Genomic DNA, 25550 nt, shown 5'->3' on the forward strand with positions numbered 1-25550 from the left:
CTTGACTGTTTTCTATGGTGTAATAATCCATAAAATACAATCGGTTGTTTAAAAAAAAAAAAAAAATAGAGATTTTGTTATCCTGCAGAAAAAGTCTGACCACAGCCCGCCTTTTCACTGTGCTCTCATTTCACACATGAGCTCTGGGCTCACATTTCTCTTGAATTCAGGAAAATGGGCACAACTAGAACTTGAATTATTGTTGCTTTTTCTTGAAATGTTCATTCAGTGTTTAAGAGACTTTGTTGGTAATACTGTCAAGAGTAGCTGCTAGTGTTTATCCACCTCTTGCTATTGCTACTTGTTTCTAACTTTTCAAAACCGGTTTTGTTCTGTGATTTGGTGTTAAGAGACTAGCTATTCTCTGCCTTTGGTTTTCTAGAATGCAACATGAGGTCATCCCCTGGTCTTGGATTTCATGTTGTTCCCTTTATAGGAGCAACATGCTGTGTTTCTCTGGGTTAGCCCCTCTGTTGAGGAGTATGTGGTGGTGTAATATTTGGCAGACTACAAGGAGCAGGTAGGTAATCTTTTTTTAAACTCTAGAAAGTATACCAGAAGATATTTTGCATATTACAGATTTTCTTTCTGTGGATGTGTATCTGGCAATGATTCTCTCATATGGTAGTAGACACCACCCAGGACAGCAGAAAAAGAGAGAATCACAATTTCAGGGATATCATTAGAAGACCATTTTTTGCAACTTTTGTGAAACCAGGTTGCTGCACAGTTGCATGCATACAAGGGCCTGGCTTCAGGTTCTAGTCTGAGCCTAAGAAGAGCATAAGCCACACTGCCTGCACCGCTTAGTTCTTGGTCTTGCATACTCTGTACCCCACTCCCAGCCCTAGTTCCATATTTTGTTTCTTATTTTCACTAAGGGATGTATTCTTTTAGCTTCAAAGAGCTAGCAGAAGTGCAAGTGGTGGTTGTTTTTGACAGTGCCCATCTGTCAGCATTTCTTATGAATCAGCAAAGCTCTGCAGTTAATCCTAGTCCCATGTGAAGTAAATTGTGCATGGATGGTGGTAACAAAGCTAGGAAGGGAGAGCAGTGACTGTCAGGACCATGTGGAGTTTCCAAATGTTCTCTGCTGGCTTCAAGCTCCTTGTATTCAAGGGAGCTGGACTCTCAGTGCTCCCCTTTTTTGTGTGTGTATGTATAAATGTCTTGCATAGAGATCTTTAAATCAAGTGCTTATTTGTAATAGAAGGGTAAATAAGTACATCTTAAAAAGAAATACACAGAACTTGGTCTTTGAAATTCCAGAAATCCTAGAGTTACACTTGAATACATACCAACCAATTGAAAACAGCTAATGTAAGGGTCATGTTAGCTCTAGTCTTCTAATTGTACAATGAACAGATTGGGAGTCTGAGCTGATGACACTTTCTCTATGATCACGATACAAAACATAAACAAAACTTTATCCATAACAAACTTTTGAAAACTTTAAAAACAAGTAATTTCTGCCCCTCAAAATTGTGCAATAGCTGTGTCATACTTGAGCTGCAGAAGGGTACTATGAACTTCTGTCAAGACAAATAATACTCAGCAGGTGATGTGTAACTTTTAATATTTCATGTAGTTTCAGTTATAGAATTGCCACTAAATGCAGAATTAATCTATTTTTGCATGTAAAGCTTTTAATTCAGGTAACAAGACTACATATTTTTCATACGAAGTACTCAAGATGCTGTGTTGGTGAAGTATTACATTTGATAATGAAACATGCACCTGTGAGACCAGTTATAACTTGCTGCCTTCTGATGCATTATAATACATTGCTTATGTCTTCTCCAAACATGGAATTTTGCTATTCCACAATACAGAATAATCACAAATTATTTCAGATGTTGCTGCTACTTAGATCTGTTTTGTAGAAAATAAATCCAGATTAAGTTGTACATGTAACATAAAACAGTGTGGTTTTTTTAATTTTCACTAACATTTGACTCTGACAAAGCATTTTCTGACTGTATATGTCAAAGTGTTGCTTACTGTTGTTAGTCGTACTCTATGGTAACATATTAATGCATATAACTACAGGTGTAGTGCAGTATCTGAAAACAAGTTAGTGTAATAATTTAACTAGCGAGAGCTATGTTTAGGACACAAAAAATGTTAATGTTAAATATAAACAGCTGCAAATGTTATTAGAAACATTGTAACACAGTAATTTGCTTTATTATTAAACTGTTGTTTGCTTTTAGTAAGAAACTGAATCATCATTTAATAATAAAAAGAGCTGGACACATCAGTGATATTTTAACTGGCAAGATACTTACTGGTTTTGAGGAAGCTAGGTTTTCATTTTAAAAAAAGGTTTCTGGCTCTGATGGTTTAGGAAACACACTGTGTGTGAACCAATATGCTGCTGTCCCTGCAGGGTCTGTGAACAAGGTCCTCCAAAAATATGTGTGAAGAGAGACCATTTTTTCTCTCAGGTTTGTGATACGAAGTAGTGCCATAGATCAAATATTCTTTAGGAAACAAGAGAAAAAGATTAGATTTAAATGATCAATGTTGAAAGGTGGATAGCCAGTATCTTAAGCAGAAAAACTGGAACAGAACTGTTGTACTTTTAACATCATTGGGTGGGGGTGAAGCGAGAAGACAATGGTGAAATAACTCTTACTTCCAAATGTTTGTTTGAACTAGTGGTGACTAGAAGGGATTCAGGGGAGGTTTAGAGCGCCATGCAAGTTGCTTGAGCAGTTCTGGACAAATAAGATTCATACACGTTAAATAAAAGGAAGAAAGTTTTTCAAATACCTTTGCATGTTTACATTGCTGATAACATTTGAGGAAGGGTTGTGGGTGTCACTGTTGATAGTTGCGTCTTTATTGTTGTTACTTCAGTTACTGTTAAGAAATACAAAAAGTGTTACTACATTCAAGAAGCTGCTGGACACAGCAGCAGATTTGAAGAACAGCACTCAGGAGTTGGGATGTGCCAGAATTTAGTTTCAGAGACAGCCCTAATTCAACCTCCTTTGAGTATCTGCCTTGTGTAATTACACAGCTGCATATTGTCTACTCCATAGCACCCCTGCCTCCTTTAGGGTGTGCAGGAGGGGTTCGTATGTTAGACCACTGCTCTGTGTTTGGGAGTGTATAGCAAATGAGCAGGTAGAGGCATTACAGAAAGAAAGGATGGTCGAGGTGTTGACAGTGGAGTTTTGTTGTGGAGAGTTGGATCAACCCTCCTCTCGTCTGCTGCAGAGTTATGTGAACTGCTAGGCAAATCACTTCAGCAAGAATTCACAGGTGGCTGTTAGCTGTTTGTTCCTTATGTTATGAAGGCCTGATCTGGGATTTTGAGATCTGAGCATTCATGACTGCAGCTGTAGTAACTGAGTGATAAGCTTTGAAAAAACAGTTAACTCCAGAAAATCAAAGATTCTGAAAAATCCATCCTTTGGCATCTCAGATTGGGCAACTGGATTCAGTGGACTTGCAGTTTTAATCTTTACATGCCTTGGTTTCCCTCTATTTCAAGAGAAGGAAAATACTGCTTAGAAGTGCTGTTAAAGTTGATTCATTGATATTTGTGCTGCACTGAAATGCTATAGTGAAATACTTGCAGGGAAAAGGCAGTGAGAAAATCCGTAGTCAATGCAAATTTTTCAAAGTGTGTGATAAAGGCTCAGGCTGACCAGTGATGATAAAACAAATGGAGACTTTTCTGTTTGTTTACTGAACACCATATACCCTGGTGCACTGAGTAAGGTGGTATTTTTCTAGAAAGGAATGTAATCGTGTTAGATTGCATTTCCTATGTATTCTGATCATGGATCAATACTAGAAATGTATATTTTAATATGAGCAAGGTTGTGAGTTTTCATGGTTTTTGTTCTTGGAATCACATGGGCTAAATCCTCCATACACAACGCATTCTTCCCTTTACAGGATTTAGAATAGATAAGCAGATTTGGTAGCTGTAGGTTCTGAAAATGGAGTCATAATGGAAAGAGGTAGACAAGCTTAACTATAGGCAGCAATGTTGCTCACCCATTCAGAAACAGCATTATAAGGCGCTGTGAGCAGCTCAGGCACATTGAGTTTGGAGAACTCAAAAAGAGTGCTGTTAGTGACCCAGGACACATGTGAGGGAGAATTACTGCATGGATGGAAATGGAAAAGGAGTTTACCTCAGGCTGATAGGGAGAGGGAATCTGAAAGAAAGGCATCATCTGCATAAGAGTCTGAAATCTCCCTTTCCAAATACAAGAAGATGTTTCATTAATTCAAGAGGGTGATTAAAACTGAAGTGTTTTTTCATACAGTATGTAATGAGATTGTGGAGAACTTTTTCACTGAAGGTTCTTGAGGCTACCTCATATCCAGATTAGACAGTTAAATCTTTGGATTTTATCTTAAACTTTATACGCTAGGTCTCTTAACTGTTTCAGATTTGAATGTGGCTGTCAGGTATCTCAAATCTTATGTCCCATTTGGTTCCTACACCTTTCCCTGAAGCATCACCTGAACATCTGGTTTGAAATTACTCCTATTGTTTTTTGTACATATGGTCCTTACAGTTATCTACATTTTTATCTCTGCGTAGCATTATTACAATTAATTTTGACACAATGAAGTAAGACCATTTTGAATTCAGTTTGGAGCATAGACACAAGCTCATTACTTTCACTGTTTTAGAATATATGTATAAACCCAAGGTTTCAGTTTAGAGCTATTTAAAAAGTTTTATTCGGCTTATTGACATTTACTAAGTTGGTAAGTTAGGTCTGTACGAAGTGAAAATTGTGGGGCATAATCATAGAAGTGTCTTTGGCTTTAATACGATTTTTATCACTCACATAAGTGCTCTTTCTCCATAGGTCTCAGAATTGTATTTCAGAGGTGTGTGCAGGTGATGGCTTGATTCTGCCACTTGAAGTCATTGGTTCTAGTTTGGAATTAATTTTTAAGTACGCATAGAAGTCACTGGAGCCTCCAACATACTTGGAAAAATTTATTTTTGTTTTCAGCCCCCTAGGTTTGCTCTGAGAATGTAGTTTGAATGAGTGTTAAGGGGAGGATGGATTTGTTTGACATAATTTTTATCTTTTTTTAATGTTAAAATATTTAAATAATTGTTTTAGGCTTAGTCTATGATTTGCCTTTGTACGAGAATTCCTCTTTTTATTGCCCATTTGTCACCCTGCAGTGGATTTCATTAGTGTGTTAATTCTTTCTATGGTGGTTGCTTTACTTGGAGCTTCTAGGAGACTTTCCCTAAAAGTCACCCCATTTTCAGTTGGAGACCTGGGTAAAACTCTTTTATTACAACTAAACAGGGAACCTGAACACAGGAGGCCATGATGTTTCTCCCATTTGCACGTGGGATATCAGGTGGAGATTTTATGTCTTGCCAGAAGGCACTCAGGAAACTTTCATAAAGATAGGAATTAGTGGTCTTGTGCTCCGTTGCAGTGAGTTTTATAGGTGCAAGTCCATTGTTCCAAATTTTTGACTCATTGGGACATTTCAGTGGCATATACTGTTTGCAGCTATCACTGCATACAGCTTCCCTATAGTATTTTAAATTTGTTTTTATTTTCAGTATTTGCGTAGAATTTCACATTTTTATCAAAATGCTACTGATCCTGTTCCACATTTGATTTGGATCATCCCACTGTCATCACTGACAAAATCCAGCTGAAAAAAAATCCAGTTTTTTAAAAATATATTGCAAAAGTAAGATGAAGCAACAGACAAAGTTTAAAAAAAAAAAATCATAACTCCATTTTTTTTTTCTTACCTCAGGTCAGATTTGGTCTTCCCCCATCACTTCTGCCACTTCCTGGTGCCAGATTCTTTTTGGGAGGCAATGTTTCTTGTCTTGACTGACAAGAGGTGCTGTCTCTGGTAGGATAAATTATCTTCTTTCCTTCTTTTTGTCTTTGATCTCTTGTCTTGAACCCTCTTATTTCCTTGTCATTGTTATTCCTTCCCTTTGCTGTGTTCTCCCTCTCCCACTTTCCTCCTTAGAGTGCTCTAGGGTGGGATTTTCAAAAACACCTGGGGAAGCTGTAGACCCACGTTGGGTTCAAGTGCAACAGATGTTTAATGCCTGCCTCTGTAAGCCTCTGAAAAGCAAAGCTCTGGTGTTTCTTGGTAGCACAACTAGCTCTCGCTTATTTCAGAAGATGGCTATTGCTGAAAATGTTTTTAGGCAGCTGTTTCTCTGACCTATTAGAGAGAATTTGTGTTTTGTTTTTGTTTGTTAGATGAGACTAGGTGGCTTTAGTAGTGAAAATTTTACTTACTAGTCTAGGTTATGACTGATGAATTCTTTAATTATTTGTTGAGGAGAGTAATTGTTTACAAAACTCTTCAGTAACAGTTGATTCCTAGTATAAATGTTATTTAAGCTCTGACTTCTGTTAGCTTATTGATACTAAAGCAGCCAGTATTCTTGGCTGAAGGCCATTACTATTGGCCAGCTCCCTTAAACTGTATTTACCCTAAAGAATTGAAAGGATGAGGTGAAGTCTTTATGTATAAACAGTTAGTGTAGAAATTAGCATGAATTAATATGACAGATGGGATAAAGAATATCAATATTCGTTTTGAGAATATCAATATTCATATTAGGATTGTAATTTTAAACCAATTTCTGAAAAAATTCTGCACCTCCACGGACGAACAGAGTTGCTCTCCAGATGCTTGATAGTATGGCAGGAACTTCATGGAAGCTTCTGCAAGTAAACATCTGGGTGTGTGCCTAGAACAACAGTAGAGTTACTTGGAGGCTGAATGGAGACGTCCTGAAGGTGGCTGGTTGGAGAGCAGTGCTGTGAGCTGTTAAACAGGTGATATTCGCTGGATACCTATCTCAAGTATCCTAGCTCCAGCAGCAGTAGATCATACGAAATTCTCAAGGTCGGAAATGCCTTAGGGTATAGTCATGTAAGGACTTCTTGTGTGATTGTCAGTAACTTCTGTCTTTACTTCCAAATAAATAATTTTGGTAAGAAACAATGTTCAGTTTTACTGGTAACATATTTTTTGCATAACTTAACAGTTTGTGTGTGTATTAGCTGTACATGCCTAGAAATTGTTGTTCACCTGGAATGAATTTGAAACTGCTGGGAGTCTGACTATAAACTTTTGTCCGTTGGACTTTCTTTTGTGATACTTAGAATGAAATTAGCTCTGAAGAAATCTGTGGTTTGGGCACAAAGGCTTGTCTGTGCTCAGGATACCATCACCTCACTTTCACTTCAACAAAGCAAATGTTTGAATTATTGCAAATACTTGCAAATGCTTTTAATATAGGCAGTAATGATGAGATGTGCCTAACACAAATGGTAGTTAGTGTACAGGTATTATATGTATATCAGTATGCAAGCTGAGGTGTGGATTGTGTCTGCAAGTGGAAAATCTCTGTAGTGAGAAACACCTTGTGATTCACTGATGAAATCGGGTCTGAGAGCAGCTTCACTAAGAGTAATAGTTGTGGAACATAGGTCGCAAGTGGACAGACGTAGTTCTACCACTGCAGTTTCCAAAGTTTCTTCTGACTTTATTTCTTTACTTTCCAAAAGTAAATAAGGCCACTAACTTCAGCACCTGAATTATTGTTAGTATTATTTTTTCACATGTCCAGAGTATTCTCTCCCTAAACCTAGCTGTGGAAAATGAGGTAAGATTGGGAAAGAGAACTCAGGATGCCCTTGAATAAAGACATCTAAGTTTTGCAAAAGTAAGCTGTAGAGAATGCAGAGCTTTCTATGTCATGACTAAACTTTTTTCAATCTAGATGTGCATAAGATAGCTCAGATGATCTTAATTCCATACCTGTCCCCTGCTATCATTTGTACTATTCTGATAAGATGAAAATGTCAGTAAGTGTAGTTTGATCTGCGACTGTACAGATGGAAGTCGGTTAATTCTGCTGTAAACCATGACCAATTTTTTTTATTGTTTAGACTTGTATTTGTTAATTATATTAATTAGATAACCATACGGATTTAAGAAGACGGAGTAGAAGCTGTGCAGAGTGTCTTGACTCAGGAGAAGGTCAGATACATTTTCCAGCTCTCTTCTCCCTTGGTTATCTTTAATTTTGGAAAACTGCAAAGGTGAATAAACCTATTTGTGCTCCTGAATGCAGAAAGAATGAATGCTATGATCTGCCAGTATGTTCTCCCAGGTTGTTTTGGCGTAAGGCCTGTGAATTGCCAGGCAGGAAATGACAGCTTACCAAGTGTTCCTTATTCTGGAAGACTTTTGTGAGGAGCTGAGAAAACAGCTTGAGATTTTGCTATAGAAGAGTGGCTTTATAAGTGAAGATTTAGAAGTGAAGATTCCTTAGAATATAACCTTCACTTTATAAGTGAAGATTTCCTTAGAATAATTGACTGTTATTAGTCAAATTTGTAGTGGTAGAGGTTGCTATAGATAGCAGTTTGGAATAACACAAGCATATTATCTGAAGTTTATTTAGAAGCAGAGGATCTGCAGGATGCAAATTCTCAAGTTTAACTGATGATGTCACATTAAAAAAAATATATATAAATGGAGGCTTTTAATAGGTTTTGGGGTTGTTTTGTAGTCTGTTGTATTATCCAGCTCTTAAGTATTGGAGCAGTTACTGGGAGGTATCATTCTCATCGTATCTCAAAGCTCAGTTAATATTTTGTTCCTGGAAGCATTAGGAATTCAAGGAAGTGACCAGAAAGCTGAAGGAGTGGATTGTTAAGAATTACATGCCAGAATACAGTTATCTAGCCAAGAATAAAGTACTTCGGGGTGATAATTGATTGAGATGCAGGACTCCAGACACTAGCTTTCAGGAATACCATGATGTATTTTTTCAGAGCAAATATTTTATGTCAACAGCTGATGAATACTGTTTGTAGTGCTTGCATTAAACTTTGTGTTGAGCTTCTTCCAAACCTATTTCTCCTTTCTTCTGATGTCCTTATTCACAAATTAATGCTTTTGAAGAAAGCAGACACTTTCTTAAGTTGTGTAAAATGACATTGCATTAAATGTCCCTAATCTCTAAGATGACACTGCCTGCACGCTCTTTCATGGTGCTAAGCATTTGGAGATCTTGGCAGTGTATAGCAATTGTAAAGGTCCATACCGTTCTTCTAGTTAATCCAGGAACTCTAGAGAAGCTGCTGAGACTCTGAGGAATGTCTCAGAAATGAGAAACTACAGAGGAAATACTTTGAATGATCTTATGAGCTATATTCAAGATAAAGCAGACCTTATGGGTAAAGAAGACTAAAGAGGTTGTGTGTAAGTAATAGGGTTGTGAATCCTTTTGTTTTCCTCCTGCAACAATTGTAAGGCGTCTTCTAATTGTACACAAGAAAAATGGACTCACTGTTGGCTGGCTGTATTGTAGGCTCTAAGTTGCTTCATGTGGGTCTGTTACCTGTACTAAAAGATGTCTGCAAATCCAAAAAAAAAGCTTCAAAACTCTACGTGTAAAATACATTTTATGTGGACAGTATTTCAGGTGCAGTGTCATACGTCTTTCTTCCTGAAAAATTAACGCAGAATTGTAAACTTCAGGAAGGTAAGAGGTGCTGAATTGCTTCTGAGTTTCATTGATCTGCTGAGAGGTTTATCAGTGAAGTAAGGTAGCCGCCAGCTCTAGTACATGCGGAAGAATCTGGAAGGAAAGTAGTTAACACTTACTGTTTCCTGTAGGAGCTGGTGTGTTCTAACAGTCGATAGAGAGCTCAGAAAAGCTGTTAAAATAATAGTTGGCTTAAAGTTGTACCAGGAGTGTGGACATTCTGTTCTGCTGAATGGGCTGAAGGTCTCTCTTCATCCCTGCTCCCCAGTGATGCCACCTTGAAGACTGCCAAGGTAAATGGATAGAGTTTCACGCTCATACCTAACATCACTTGTGAGTATCTGTACACTAGAAGGCTGTGCTATTTTCGTGGTAAAACTGGTTGCATATTTGACATGCATTCCCAAATCAAACTTGATAATCCAACACAGTGTGCAGTGACGCAGTCTTAAAAAAAATTTGTGTTTAAAGAAGGTACTAACTACAGAAGATGCAAGTATGAGAGTGAGTGTTTTTGCTCATAAACATCTGAACTTGAAATAGCTCAGCAGTTCAGTGGGCGAAAACTACCTTTCTGTGTAGAATTCAAGCAGAGTCCAGTGGGAAATGGAGAACAGAGCTAATAAGTTAGTCTGAAAATGTGAAGAAAAAGTTGTGGTTTTCAGTGTTATGAATGCACTATGTCTGTGCTTCCAAGATGCAGAAATGGAGGTAAAACAGTGAAAATATCTCTGGTGTCTCCACCTTCCCCAGCTTCATTATCTAGGTTTTCTTCAGTAGTAGCTTTACATTATAGTACTCTTTTTTTTTTTTTTCTAATATGCAGCTCATTTAAAAACTTCTTTCAGTGAAGATCTGTCAGTTTTGTTTGTACGGTTGATTTTTGCCTTATCCTTAAAATACTGTTTCATGCATTTTGTAACTGCAGCATGGCATCTGAGCCTATAGTAAGGAGTAGTGAGACCTAATGGGTTTTGACGCTCCCTCTCCTTGTTTCTTAAATTACGAAGTGAGGTATGTTTTATCTGTTTTGATAAAATGCTGTATTATTAGGCACCTGCTTTATTCTTGTAGTTCAGCAAATGAAAATAAACATCTCTATAAATCACTGTCTTATTTTAATTTAGAAAAATGTCTTTTGTTAAAGCTCAATTTCAAAATTTTTAGAACTCTGTGGGGAGTAAGATTTTTTTTGTTTGTTTGTTTTGGAGTTGTCCTTCAATCATTGAATTAGGTTCCTATACTAAGTATTCCTCTGCAACTGTAAGTTTCAGACTGTTTTCATCTGGCTGTTGATCCTTTGTGCAAATGCAGTTTTCCAAATGTTTTTGACATGGTTTAATTCTGAATGTCTTGTTTGAGAGCAAGGCTGAATGACTCTGACTGTCTCCTATTCAGAGCAAGGATGAGGGGCTGCAGAAGGGTTTTGTCTGAAGCAAGGTGATGGGAATTGTGGTACCTGTCTGACTCCTGAATCACAGTGCTTGGCGGTTTGCTTCATTAAAGTTTAACATGAGGATTTGAGAGATCCGAGTTTTGGCAGGATAGAACAAAAATCTCATTTTTTGGTCTTTATTCTGCCTTTTAGTGTTTCTACCTGCAACAAAACATTTACATTGAAACCACAGTGATTGTTCTGTTCAAAGTTGTTTCCCCCTCCAATTGAAAATAGGAGCTCTAAATACTGACCTTAATGTATCTTCAGTTTCTACAGATAAAAATAGCGATTGTTTTTTTCCTCTTTGAAATTGTAGGTAGCTGCTTTCAGTTCTAGGAATAAAAATGAACTCTCCTTTCCTGTCCTTAAATTTTTTTAAGATTATTTTGATTTTATGGCAAAATAATAGTGAAGCAGATGGACTTACATTTCATGTTTTCTGCAGTAAATTGATCCCTTGTTATCTGGTTTGACAGACTTCCAATTTTTTTTCATACTTGTCCCAAATGATGCTTTCCTTTTTAGTGTGTTTGATTAAAAATCCAATTGTGTAGTTTTTTTCCTGAGAATCGGGTTTCCTTTGAGGACAGGTTTGAACAGAAGTATTTTTTAAAGCCGTTTTTCTTAAATTAAAAAAAAAGTCTTGTTTAAGAGATTGAGCTAATTACACAAAAAAGACTAAGTACTGTGATCTGTATCAGTGATGGCTTTTAGTGTTTAGTGATAGATTGAAAGCTATTTAGGAAAATTATCTGACTCATTATTTTCAAATAGGGTGGTTAGTAAATTATTCTGGAAAGTAAGTTGGATATATGTGTAAAGGATGGATGGGACTGTCAGGGAAGTGTTCAGAAGGTAATATTCTGATAATCTTTGGTTCTTTAGGCATATCTGGTATAAGAGGAGAAGAAAAAAGAAACTACAAGTAATAAAGCTAAATTAAACTCTTCCTAATGAGAGGAAGAGAGAGAAAGATAGGTATTTGGTACAGCTGGCAAATGGCTGGGTTGCCAATCCAGGGGACATACGAGCAATTAGCAAAGAAGTATGTGCCATGGAGAATCAGAAAGGAGAGAGGAATGGAACAAACTAAAAGCCTGACCAAAGTAGGCATGAAACCTTTTTTGCTTTAGGTTACTGCGTTTCCCACAGCACTTTTCTGGTGTAGCTTTCACATTATCAGCGATTGTAGTTTCTGCAGGCATGTTCTCTGTAACAGTGTGGGAGTAAAAGTGGTTGCCAAGGCAGTCTGTTTATGTTCATAGTAAGAAAAATGCCTGAGAAAGCCCAGGGTAGAACATTGCTACTACTTAAATGTATACATTTTAGGTTTTTAACCTCCTATTGTCATTTTTTAAAACAAATTTATGTTATCATTCTGTTCTGTGTTCAGAGAAATTCAATTATTTTTACAAGTTCCTAGACCTCTTGTGGTGTTAAGGAAAGATAAATTCCTTTTGTGACATTGTGGTGCCATTCAAAATGGTGATTCTGAAGGTAGGCTGTAAGTTTGAAAGTGTTTTTGTGCTCCTCACTGTAAACTTAGTTGGGTGATAGGGAGGAATCTAGGTATGGCTAAGTCTGTGTATTTCCAGACCACCTTGTGCAGGTCTTTACTGTAAGTTTCAGCTATTGCGAGGTATGTTGTAATCACAAGGCATGACTGCGAGAGCTGGAACACTTGCTGCATGAAAACTTTTTTGTCTTTCACTTCTAGCTCTGTGGTTGCCCAGCTAGTGCTGCCTTGCTTCCTGCGTTGCTGCCTGTGCTAAATCTTACCTCTTCTCTGCTGCAGGGGAGAAGAGCTTGCCACATTTGCCTATTTGGGGAATGTTTAAGTATAAGAGGGTCAGGAATGAGTCTGATAGTGCAAAAGGAAGTAAAGCTGAGTGTGTATTCCGGACACCAGACCTATGCATAGGGTGTACCGAAATAGAGTATTTAATTTCTGCTAAGTGTTTTGCAAATGTAAGAATTTACAAGGAAAACTGATGAATTTTGCCTGCGCCAGGTGTGTTGAGTGTTGATGTTTTTCTCTTATCTGCCTGAAACAGTGGCTCAGAAAAAGGAGTCAAGACTATCGAGTCTTCAAGCAGTCTAACTTCTCTGCTCAGTTGAGCCATACTACTCAGTTCTCTCCCATGCCTGATTGGACATGTGTCTTGTTCTCGTCATTTGTTTTTCCTTTTTTTGTCACTCTTCTTAAATAACATGCTAAACCAAAATATGCAAAGGTTTATTTTCTGAGAAGACTACCTCAACTCTTGCAGGGCTCAACAGAGAAGTACCAGTTCTTCTGTTTAATTTCTTTTTAGGATTTTCTCAGTGTTTCTTCATGTTTCTTACACTATAAAACTAATTCGTGTGTGATGTTCTTCCCCCCAGCCCAGTTCTCTTTCAATTGGTGTTTGCCGGAGCTGCATATTTCTGTTGTCTCTTTAGTCCTGAAAGAAACTCAGGAACCTGGTCCTGTCCTATTAAATGAGAAACTTTGCCATTAATTTTATTAGATACAGAACTTAGCCCAGTGCTGTTACTGTTATTGTCTTGCCCTGGCACTGTTTACAACTTCCTCAGTTTAAGTATTTTTCTGTTAATAGAATTCACATGCTGTTTGCCATTTTCCAGATTAACAGAGCTGTTAAATAAGATCATGTCTGGTGCCAGTTCCCTTTGCTGCCACATTACAAACTTTCTGCGCTCTGATAAATGTGTTGCAATTTGTTTAATTTTAATGTGTTTACAGTACGTTAGCAGGCTTTTATGTCATGATGGTTTTGATGGTCAAATTAAATTATATTAATTGAATGATAAGAGACATGTGAGACAGTATCAAATATTAAATTAGAGATCCAAATAGACTTGATCAAAAATCCTTGCAATGTTTGCTGTTTCTAATTCTACTTTAAAAGTCTTAAACATGTCCGGCAAAACCTTTCACTGTGAATCAGTTCTCATGATACGTTAATAACTCTGCTGGTTTCTAAATGTTTAGATATGTTAAATGTAATATGCTATTCAGAGAAGATACCTGACACTTTTTGTTGAAAGTATAGAAGTCTATGGTACTCTGAGTGAAAGCATCTTTGTGCTGTAGGAGGCCAAACTGTAACCTAGTTTTCTCTGTCTGAATTTAAGGAACAATTAGTGAAGAGTCTGATCAGAATATGAAGCCTAGAAAACACTATTTAGATTGTCAGTAACTATTTAATATGCTGGGGTTTTTTTGCTAATATATCTGGAGAAAGTGGTTTGTTTCTGTTTTGTGGTGTTTGCAGTAACTTGCAAAAGTAATAAATCAGAAAATAGAAGGCGTAGCAAATATTATTCTAGGAGGTATCAAATGTAATAGCTGTCCTCCAGTAGAAGTGGATTCCACATCTATATTTTGCTAAACAAAGTTCCTTAGATAGAAACAGGGTAGGCTAGTTAAAAAATGTGTTTTGAGAATTGGTCTCCTGCAGCTGCTTTCTCATCTTATCTGAAGGAGTTTCCCAGGACTCCTATGAACTTGTTAAAATCCTTTTTTCATTCATGCTTGCTTTCTGTATTTTGGCACAGGGATGTGCATTATTTTGTCTGTCTTTTCAATGTAGACAAGTTTGTTCTCTATGGAGGATGGGAAGCTTGTCAGGAAAGGATTTTTGCATCGTATAGTGATTCTTGGTAAAATGATGCCTAGATACTAAGTCCAAATTTTTCAGCAGCATCTAGAGCAGTTTTTGCTTTATGTGTGTGGTGTTCCAGCAGTGTATTTAGAGACGTGAAAGAATCTGCAGATTTGTATGTAAAATGTTTACAAAGAAAGTGTTTGCTCTTTTTATTGTGTAGAGAGAATATATGTTTAATATTGACAAGAACTGATTGAGGTTATGTGTGTGTGCTTGTACAGAACCTATTTTGGCCTATTTCAGGTCAGAATAAATAAGCAATATTTAAACCTCATCTTACAGAAGTATTTGTATAGTATCTCCTTTTTCAGTGATTTGGTACTTGGGCAAATTAATTTTACAACGATTTTTGGACAGTGATCAATAAATTTATATTGATGGTTTTTTGTTTTGTTGGAATTCTTTTGGAAAAGGTGATATGTAAAAGAAAGTTGCATGCACAGGGTTTACCAGTTGGCTGTTATGTCATCCATGTGGGGTTGTAAGAAAACAACTTCCCTCTTTCAGCCAGTTTCAGCTAAGGTGGTAGTAAAACCACCAGTGTTTGAGACCTATTTTAAAAAAATTAAAATGTTCACTTGGTGTTTGTATTTGTATTGATGGTGGCAAAGTTGTTCTTGGACTTGCTGTATAAATGTCATTGGTGTCATGGGATGCCATCTACTGGGGGGCAGTATGATTGGTACATATGAGATGTGTAGAACCTGCCTGTGAGAGCAGTAAATCCTAAAGTAAGACTACTTAGGAATTTTTGGTTAAGATGTTGAAGAACTACAAATACTTTGTTAGCATTTCAGTATGTTTTTTGAAGGAGTAAAAACAGCCCGACTTCTTATGTTAGACATTGTGGCCTTCCTCTCAAAGTTGGATCTGGAGAAGAGATGTTAAGTGACTTTTTCAGTATTCAGTGAATTTTTGGTTGTGTTTTAGGGAAATATAAATGGTTGTAATGGTCGTCTTGTTCTTTGGCTGATTTTAGTACTACATTATTAAAATAATCTGTGTAATCAAATAGAAATGGATGGACTGACCTATAAAGGTTACAAATTCAAGTTAGGAAGTAGCAAAATGAACCTAACTAGCACAACTTTATTTCATCCCTTACATATAAGCCTTAAGATAAGTTTAATTACTTGGCCGTATACTAGTTGGTGTCTGGGACACTCCTCCCTGAGTGCCTCGGTGCACAGGATGGGCTGCCCTGAGGGTGAAATAGAGAGAGACATGTATTCTGTTGCACATCTGAAACAGAGATATGAGACAGTCAGCTGTGTGAGGTTCTTGTTGTGGTGTCAGAATTGGAAGGCATGAGGAATGAATGAATTGGGGAATTCCAGAGAGAAAAGGACAGTTTCATGGGAAAGGCAGGTGGCTGTTGCTGTGGGGAGCCATCTCTCTCTCTCTCCCCTGCATGACTCCTGTATAGTTGGGCGTGTTTTGCAGTGCTTACTAATCACTTGTTCCTGATGCCCTAGATGACTGAAACCATTCTGTGTATAACTTCCACAACTTGGGATGCGACAGCAAAAATGGAAAAACTCCTTTTGGTAGCAGGCTGACTGACTCTCACGCATTAGGACCAAGGCTGGAATTTGCTGGGTCAGCCGTACTGCTTGATTCTTTCTTTTTGGACCAGCTCTAGACAAGTACCAGACACTGTGCAAGTGGGCTTCACAAAACTTGTTGACGACAGGGAGATGACAAGATTCAGGGGGGTCTATTTCTACTCCAAACTCTGGAGAGGAAGGAGGAGTGCTGTTCAGAAAACAAAAGCCTTTTTGCCCTTCTGCTCTCATGTAGGCCTGATTCCCTCCCTTTCCTCCCCCCTTTCTTTCCAATTCCAAGTCAACATCATCTCTGCCTGCAGCTTTAATCCTACTAGTTCTTTTTGCAGACATGCTAGTCCGGTTGCTGCTTCTTCCACTCTGCTATGGGAAGATATTGCATGTTCAGCTCTGTTGCACACAGGATGTGTGAGGGGATGGAGCATTTTTAGCTACTTCAGGGGTATAGTGTGTGAATTTTCTGTTCAGCACTTGGAGCTGCAAGGGTGATGGAGTATGCTCTGCATTGTAGGTCTCCTTGATGTTTGTTTTCCCAATCTGCTTTAGTAAACACGTGAGGAAAAAAAACCCAAAAATCAAAGTTTTGTGGTTTGGCTGAATTCTGGTGAAATTTTCACAGAAACAACAGAGTTTTCTGTTCCTAGAAATTAACCTCTCAAATTAGGCAGTAGTCTGCATTAAGAGGTGAGGCTATTAAAGTAAGAAACATTTGGCATTTCTTTTTTTTAATGTTATCAAATGGCCTATATTTTCCTGTCTTCAGTCTTAGAAACAACTGAACCACTTAACTAGAATGTCTTACTTTAAGGCCTGGGGTTGCCATGTGGCATGTAGACTACAGATGAGAGTGTTGATGTCAAGCAAATTTATTTAAAAAAAAAACAAACAACAAACCCCAAAACAACAAACTAACCAACCCACTGAAAGAGCATCTTACACTGAAATGTGTCAGATGTGTATTAAAAGTAGTGTTACTTATGATCTTCAGAATATAAAAATAAAGTGCAGTACACAGGTTGCAATCTTTTGTACCACAAAAGAGGCAGCACAGCTTTTTAATTTTCACTTGCATGCTTAAGTTTGGGTTTTTGTAAGGTAATTTTGAAAGGTAGAAACCTTAGTTTGTCCAGTCCCCTTGAAATTCAGTGGTACTCTTGCGTGTAGCTCTGTCAGCCTTTAAGAAGGGTCAACCCCTTTAGTACTTCAGGTAAGGTAGGACGAAATGCTTAAGTAATGGGCACTTTCATTCTGGAGAAGAAATCATTGACAGGTTAATTTTGTATTTATGTTGGACATCAAAGAAATTCAGTGATCCTCACTCTGAGCACTGATGAATTAAAAACTGTACCTGAATTACAGGCCAGAAGGTTGGTTTTCAGACATTTAGCTGCTGACAGGAATGTTAAATGGTGAAACTACCCATGAACCTAATGTCTTCCAATGTGTTGCTAAAACAAAGGAGTTTAATTCTCAGGGATAGCACAAGGATTAAATACTGCTCTCAGGAGCTAAATATTGCTGTCTTCACTGTTTGAATACTTCAGATGTAGGCTTCATGTGTGTGTTAAATGTTTTCTAGTGATTGGTGGATGACGTTTTCTCTGAAATTTCTAAAAATTAAACGATATATCCAAAGTATTTATAAAGTTTAGCAGCTTTGTTTGAGGCAGGAACGTATTCCAGTGTCTCTATATAGCTTATCTTTGACCATATGTTCTTCATAAGAAAAAAACCTCCTGAGTTCTCCACAGTTTCTCAGGTCATTTTTATCTGGGTCAGATTATTGGGATATTATTATTATTTATTTATTTATTATTGCCCTTGGTATCTGAGGAGGCCAAGGGCGGGAGGGGGGGGAACCCTTTGCTCTGTTACAAATCCAAGACAGTAATGGCTTGGGACATTAAGGACACTTTAGTTGATATTATACCTTAGCTTTGCTTGTAATTGTAAAAACAAATTAATCTTGATGTATGTAGTATTTGAACCACCTGTCTGTCCAGCATTAGTCTCTCCATTATGAAATTAGATTATGTGTTCCCTTTGGTCTCTCTGTTAAACCCAGGAGAAGTTGCTTTCATTTTAGTTAGTTCCTAGCAAAAACAATTCTGTGTCGTAAGAGCAAATTATATTTGGCTATTGGGATCAAAGTATGAAAGGTGTTGGAGAGTGGGGTTGTTTGGGTTTGTTTGTTTTTTTTTAAATCACTATTCAGCGTGCTACATATAAAATGCCTGTATGATAATAACTTCCCTGAAGTCATTGGCCTGGATTAGGTGAAGATGTGGGATGACTTGACATAAAAGTAGTAAGAATCTTGTATTGAAGGGGTAAAACATATTTTATTGATGGGACTGTTACGTATCTCCTGATTCATTTCACTCAAAATGTGAAGCTGGAGGGACTGAGACTGTTGATATTGCAAGGGAATACTGCTGAAGAAACTTTCAGAACTTGGAAGTTTGATAATTAAAGTGAACCGAAACTTGTTAGCCTTTTAGCACAATGCTACCCTCTAGTGGAATAGTGTTGCATTAAAAAACCCCAACATCTCTTTGTCAGTGAGCAGCAAGGTTTTAATTAGACATGATATCTGTTGTGCAGTATATGTGGGTACTTGTATAGCAGTAAAAAGTAGAAGAAAATTTGAGGAAGCTACCTCTATCATCTATGATAATGAAGATGTAATCTGTAACTAAAATGGATATTTCTTACTCTGATCATTCCAAATTGTTGCTTTGCAGAAGGTGAATCAGAAGTCTCATTGAATAGCAATTCATTCAGGGTTAATAGGATTTCATTCAAGGATTCTTTTAAAAGTCAGTAGTGTTTCATGCAAGTCAGAAATGCATGCTGAGTATCTAAATCCTTGTCACACATTGTTCAGGCTCTTTTGGTTGGTTGTTTGCTTTTGTTCCCTGCTCCAAAGTGAACCCCTCCAGGCCATATTTTCTTGTCAAAACCTGTGATTAATATGGATGCATCCAGTTTAATCTGACATTATTGAACCTGCAACATACCTGCTGTATTTGCAAATGTAAGGTAAATGCAGGGAAATGTTGGATAAGCATCTGGTGAAAGACATGCTTTGCTGACTGGAATATGTTATCTTTGAGTGTTTGGGGTTTATGCAGGGAAAAGAAATGAACTTTTGGAATTTAAGTTGATGTAAATATTAAAGTAGAGAAAAATTAAAAACAAAAAGCTTTGATAAGAAAGTAAGTGTCTACTATGGTAGAAAGAATAGGGTGGGAGGAGGTTATTTGCCTTGGTATTTCAATTTCCAGATCCCAGGTTGGATAGATGGGTGAGGTTTTGGCAGCCAAGTAAAAGGCTTTAAGAAGAACAGGAAAAGCTGTAATGGACCTGACTTTGACACTGTTGTAAAAAGGGAAGAATAAGTGATGTAACTTCTGGAAAAGAGGTCCTACTGGATTCAGGGGGAGGTCTGGGGATTAAAGCATGGGTTTAGCTCCCAAACTGAGGCTTTTAATTTAATTATCTTTTTCCCTTTTGTGGTTTGCATTCTCTGCTACACAAAAGGATATAAAAGTAACATGGTACATCCCCTGCTGTCAGCCTGTTGGTCAAAGGGGAGGATGTGGTAGTTGTGGCAAAATATTAACATTGAGAGATCTAGAAAGCATGCTGTCTCTGTAACTTTGTTATTCTCTTGGTCTGACTTTGCCAGCCATAGTGATGTTAGTTTTTCATGTTAGAATCAGATTGTAGAGTTTCTAATAATTGATCATAAGAAGCAAAATTCATTTGTTGTTTGAAGACCTTGTACATTTCCACTGGAAATGTTCTTAAGTTTTAAATACAAACATTATGTTGTGATTTATGTTTATGGCTGAATTTCTCCAAAGTTAATATCACAAAGTGTATGGGGATTGCAGTTTGGAATAATATGGAGGAGTATTGGCATGGAGAAAACGTGTAAATGAAAACTTCTTAAAAACATCTGTCTTCAAGTAGGAATGATCTAGATGTTTGAGAGAACATGTGACAGGAGTTTGACTGTTGCAAAGAGGCTTACATCTGCATTAAATCAACTGATTTGAGCTTAAAGGAAAAAAGGGGGGGAAATATGACTTACTGGAGCACCATGGCTTAATACTTCATCTGGAAAACTGTTAGTGCCTGAGATAGGCTCTAGGTTAAACTAGTCTGCTTATTTCAGTGTTATGTCTAACTTGCTGATCAACTGTTTTCTAGGAAGTTTAGTAAAAGACTTGCAGTGCTGCCAGTAACTGATAAGTGTTTTGTGTATAACATGCATTGTTGGGGATATATGGGTGCTGCATAGGTAAAATTTTGGAGATCTCTATATGGGGAAAAAAGCAAGCAAACCAACTGAAGCAATGAAATTCATTCTACAGAGTTAACAAGCAGGTGTTCTCAGAAGTTAGGTCCCTCTCAGTGTCCAAATCATCAAAGATTGTTACAGATCCTTCAGAGTTTGTGGATGAAACTTCAGAGAAAAGCATGTCAAGTGAGAAAGACTTAAAAAACCCGAAACTTTGAAGATGCTAACAGGACCATCCTCAAAATGTAGCTCTTTGAGGCTACTTACAAAGATTCTTGAAATATTTTCTTCTAATACACTATTCCATGTAGAGTGATGCTTTCAAAGTAGATACTGAGTGAGGCAACTAAAGAAATAGGTTCAGTATTCATATAAGCACGGTGCTTAGACATTAGAAGTGATTAGATAATGCCTTAAGCTATTCCTGTAGGTAAAGAAACTAAAGGAAGAAATGATGAAATAATTTTGTCCACTGTTCTAAATGTGATGATGCAATTGTTTGAACAAGTGGCAGAGATTTAAAATAAAATACTTATTGTTGCATTCCTGTATTACATGCAGTAAAGCTTCTGTTCAGATGCTACAGAGTGGAGTAGCACAATAAAAAATGCAAAAAACCTGTCATTAACACCAGTCCTCTGGCAGTTAGGCTTAAAAAAAATAGGGAGGTGGCTAATGTGACTATTTCGTTCTGGTAGTTTTATTTCTCTAAAGTAGTCTGTTCTTGTACCATGCTATGAAGAACATGTCTTAGCTGATGCTGAAAAGAGGGTGTTGATCAAAATCCTGCCTTAATTGTATACACTGGTTTCTTTTGTGGAAGCCCTTAATTTGCTGCTGCAATTGAAGGAAGTTTGTGTTAGACTTGACAGATTACAAGATGATGACATTTCTCCTGTGCTTAACTAAGTAAGCAAGAGAGAACTGAAACCACACAGAGAAAAATGAAAACCTTTGGAAGCTATAAAGCCTTTCTCTGACACATGCAGTGTGACTACCTTACAGTGCAAAGATTGAGCTTAAGAAAGAAATAGGGTGGAGAGAACTGATGCAGCCTAACTTCAAAAAACAGCTTAACTTTTTTCTGTTACTTAAAATGGAAAAAGGTCCTAATTTCTACCCCACGTATAATGTCAGGGATGGTTATGGTGTTCTTCAGAATTAAAGTATTAGGAAGTGTGAAAGTAAAGGCTGAAAAGCTAGTGGATTTTTGTCAGTGGTTGGTTTGCTTATTGTTGTTTTTCCGTCTTGATTAGCCATTATACTGTTCAGCTTTTAAGAGTGTTTGGCCCAAGATTTCTAATCAAACAGTCAAAATACCAGTCAATACTACCAGGTAAAGGTGCCTGTAGGAAGGTGTGTCCAAAGAGATTTTATAACTTAACCTATTATTATTTCAGGTGCTTGAGCTTGCCCTTATTTTACTTTAAGAATTCAAGATTCTAATTTTGGGACAGCAGTGTCTTTTAAAGACATAAATACATTTAAAAATTGAGTCTTGTCAGCTGCGCATGTCAGAGATGGCTGGCTCCTTCTAGTTGTTGAGAGGCAACAGCAACAAATCTGCCTCTTATAAAAAAAAAAAAGTTGCATTCATTGCTGTGTTAAAGTAATTTTATTTGTTTACAGGTGTCAGCTGTGATGCATGTTTAAAAGGAAATTTTCGAGGTCGCCGATACAAGTGTTTAATTTGCTACGATTACGATCTATGTGCAACTTGTTATGAAAGTGGTGCAACGACAACAAGGCATACAACTGACCATCCAATGCAGTGCATACTAACAAGAGTAGATTTTGGTAAGTGATAATTTCAAACTCTAGTAATTTGTTGCTATGTTGTGTCTACAAACATAATATGGTTTTTCATGTTTCTACTTACTAATCACTTCCCCCATTAGCACACTGAAAATAAGAACAAGTTCTTGTCTTCTAAAAAACAGGTGCATTTTCTTTGATTTTAGCATACAAGAACTGATTTATATATTTCTTTTTAATTGGTGCACATATATTTTTAATCTTTTTTTATTTTGGTCTGATAGCAGCAGGTTATCAGACTAATAAATATACTTAATAACAACGACTACTCCGATAATTAACTTCCAATTCAGAAGATGTGGCAACCTTCTCCCCCAAGTATGCTTTACTTAAGTGCCACAGTGTACAAGCAGAAAAATCTTGGTGAGATTTTGTAGGAATGGTATTCATTGGTGGCTTATGTGGGACTGTAGGTACAGCAGGGGTATAAGTACTGTACTGAGCATAAAAGATTAGTGGCAAGGACTAGCATGTAGTCGTCTTGGAACTCATTTGAAGATCTACTAATTTAAGAATTATTTCTGGCTGTAAAGCCATCTCAATATTTAAAATAAAAAATAATTGTTCTTGTCTCCTATCCTGCTTGTTGTTTCTATTGCATCATATTTGTAACAGGTTGTAACTCACGAGATACTTCTGTGACAAACCACTGTTCTAAGATGTTGCTGATGCTGGACATGCATTTCATTTTTATGTTAAGCCCACGGGGCTAGTGTTTTAATAAAATTTTTTTAGCGATTCCAGCTGTATTGTTCTTTGTTTTGAATTCTTTAAATATGATGATTTCTTAAAAGCTGAAGTCTTATGAATTGTAAATTACTTCTTTACCTTTTTGATTAAAACAGTAGTAAAATCTACTTCTTTATTGCTTTAAAGATTAGAGAATAGCTATATATAGAAACATGCAGTTGGTTTCTCAAAGTGGCCTTTGAATGAAGATGTCTTTTTCATTTTCTTTTAATTCTCAGGCCTCCGGTTGCCCTAAGACTTGCCCATGACTTCAAAAATCCAGGCCCTGGGAATCCAGGGTTTGGAAGGAAGTAACTTAGTGCATTATCAAAAATGCGCACCACCATTTTAGCTTGCATATGTTTCTTCTCGGGATTCTTTTTTTTGGTCTCACTAATGAGGTAAAATTCTCTGTGTACAGTATATTAATTCAGGATTCCGGTCACTGTTTGAGATGCACGGTTCAAACTCCTTAGCCCCTTAGCAACAGTTATTCTTGGACATTACACATGGGCTGAAAGGACAGCATTGCCGTAAATATCAAATGCTCATCATAGGGGTAAGAGGACTGAAACATGCTTGCTATGAAGCCTTAAGCTAACATTAAAAGTCAAAGCTTTCAGTGTACTGCAATGAGGAAACTTGTTCTAAACACTACTCTCTTAAAAAATGCCTATCATCAGAACCTAAGAACATCTAGGAAATAATATTTTTTTTCCTTGCAACTTAGATATTTCTCTTTTGGAAGTCGTATCTTTTGGTTTAATGCATTTTATTTGTGTATGTTGTGGGGCAGAGAGGGGTTATTTTGTACTATTTAAGTCTGCATGAAGGATAGAGATGGTGAGGTGGAAGAAGATTCACAGTGCAGTATTGAGATGGGTAATAGGATTCCAAGGGCTACTTGTGCATTGCTTGGTGTTTATGCTACTGTGGCTTCTTTAAATAAGAAAAATAAGAAAACAAGCTCTAGAAATTTCATATGGCCTGATATCTGAGCATTGCTCCCACAGAACCAGTGTAAGGGAAAAAAATACTGCAGCTCAGCTCTGCAGCAAGACTCCTGGTTTGATTAACACTGTAGAACAAGAACAGGAAAGAATACATCACCACCAGATTGTGAACCACAGCAAAGGTTGATGGCACCCGAGTACTAGTGACCTTCTAAGCTTATACACTGGAGAATCAGTTAGGGAATATTTATAAATGTTCCTTAGGGCTCAGGAAGGTCTGTGATGTCATTCTTAAAATGTTTTTATTTCAGTTCCCTGTAGAATGTAAGACACAAAGGAGTGTGCTTTTACAGTATTGTACAGATGCTTAGAGAAACTACAGTAACTTTTCAAAGGGCCTTGTGTAGCCAAGGAGATCATATGACTTTGAGGAACATGAAAAAAATTAGGAGCTAAGGAATGTTAAGTTTTTAATTAGAAAATCAGTAAAGAATGGTAGAACTAGTCTAGAATGACCTGTTTCAGAGTTGTCAGGATAGCTGTACTACTGAATATTAAAATCACCAAGGAAGCAGATATTAATGGATTAAAAGAAAATAATTTCAAGGGGAAGACTAAATGGCATAGAAATAATGAAGTCTTCAGTCACTTCCTAGCGATATGGGAAGTCAAATGAAAGGAGAATGTTTTCTAACGTATGACAGTATGAGTAGGGAGTTTTCCTAAGTCAGGAAAACTTCAGTAGAAGCACAGAATGGAAGGCTGTTGGTATAGGTAGGTGTGTGAATTGTAGTTTACCTGGCCATTGACAAACTTCAATACTGTTGTCTGTAATCAGGTTTGATTCAAAGGTATGGAAACTGTTTTTAATAGGAGTAAATTTCCAGTTTTTGCTGATGGTGGGAAGGGGACAGCTGGTAAAAGATGAGTATTTTACCAAGGAGAAGAAAGCGGAATGGGGGATCCTTCCATTGGAAAACTGATGCAAGCACTTCAGAGGAAGTTAGTGTCATTTTTCTGATTTTTAAAAGTGCCTGTGGGGATCAGTGAGTCACTTGCTCAAGGTCCATCTGCAGCTGATGAAAAGGACGCTGTACCTCTAGTTCCCATCACCATTCTGGCCAGCACTGTCTATATGCAGATAACTGTGGAGTTTGCTTAAGTACTCTGTGCTTAAAGCTGTGACCAAATTCAGGTTTGTGGTGGACAACTAATCACACGGATGATCCTATGTGTCTGGGATTGTTTCAGCATAGAAAAAGTTAACATTGTTTACCTTAATGAAAATTCTGATCAGTTTTTTAGGCTTCCTAGGTACTGTAATAACGTTGCAGAGTATACTGCAAGAAGATGGACTTCTTCAGGTGCTCTGAAGGAGCTTTTGTTGTCGTCTTGATTTTTTTTTTTTATTTATTCCGCACCCCTACCCCACAAGACTTGGACTAGTATAGGAGCCTGTATGAGAACACTGAAAACAAATAAAAAGTCCTAGTGATTTCTCACTACACGTGTTCAGTCTTGTA

At 37.2% G+C, this 25550-nt stretch overlaps 1 protein-coding gene across 1 annotated transcript in view; it reads left to right on the forward strand.

The window, feature by feature from the left end:
• Positions 1-505: 505 nt before the first annotated feature.
• KCMF1 (potassium channel modulatory factor 1) overlaps positions 506-25550 on the forward strand; it is a 50435-nt gene continuing 25390 nt past the window's right edge. The window contains exons 1-2 of the mRNA XM_009331501.1: positions 506-520; positions 22160-22327. Of these exons, the coding sequence (XP_009329776.1) occupies positions 22297-22327 (31 nt within the window). The 5' untranslated portion in view covers positions 506-520; positions 22160-22296. The remainder of the gene's footprint in view (positions 521-22159; positions 22328-25550) is intronic.

This window comes from Pygoscelis adeliae, unplaced genomic scaffold (assembly GCF_000699105.1).
Source record: "Pygoscelis adeliae isolate BGI_AS28 unplaced genomic scaffold, ASM69910v1 Scaffold289, whole genome shotgun sequence".
Taxonomy (NCBI): domain Eukaryota; kingdom Metazoa; phylum Chordata; class Aves; order Sphenisciformes; family Spheniscidae; genus Pygoscelis; species Pygoscelis adeliae.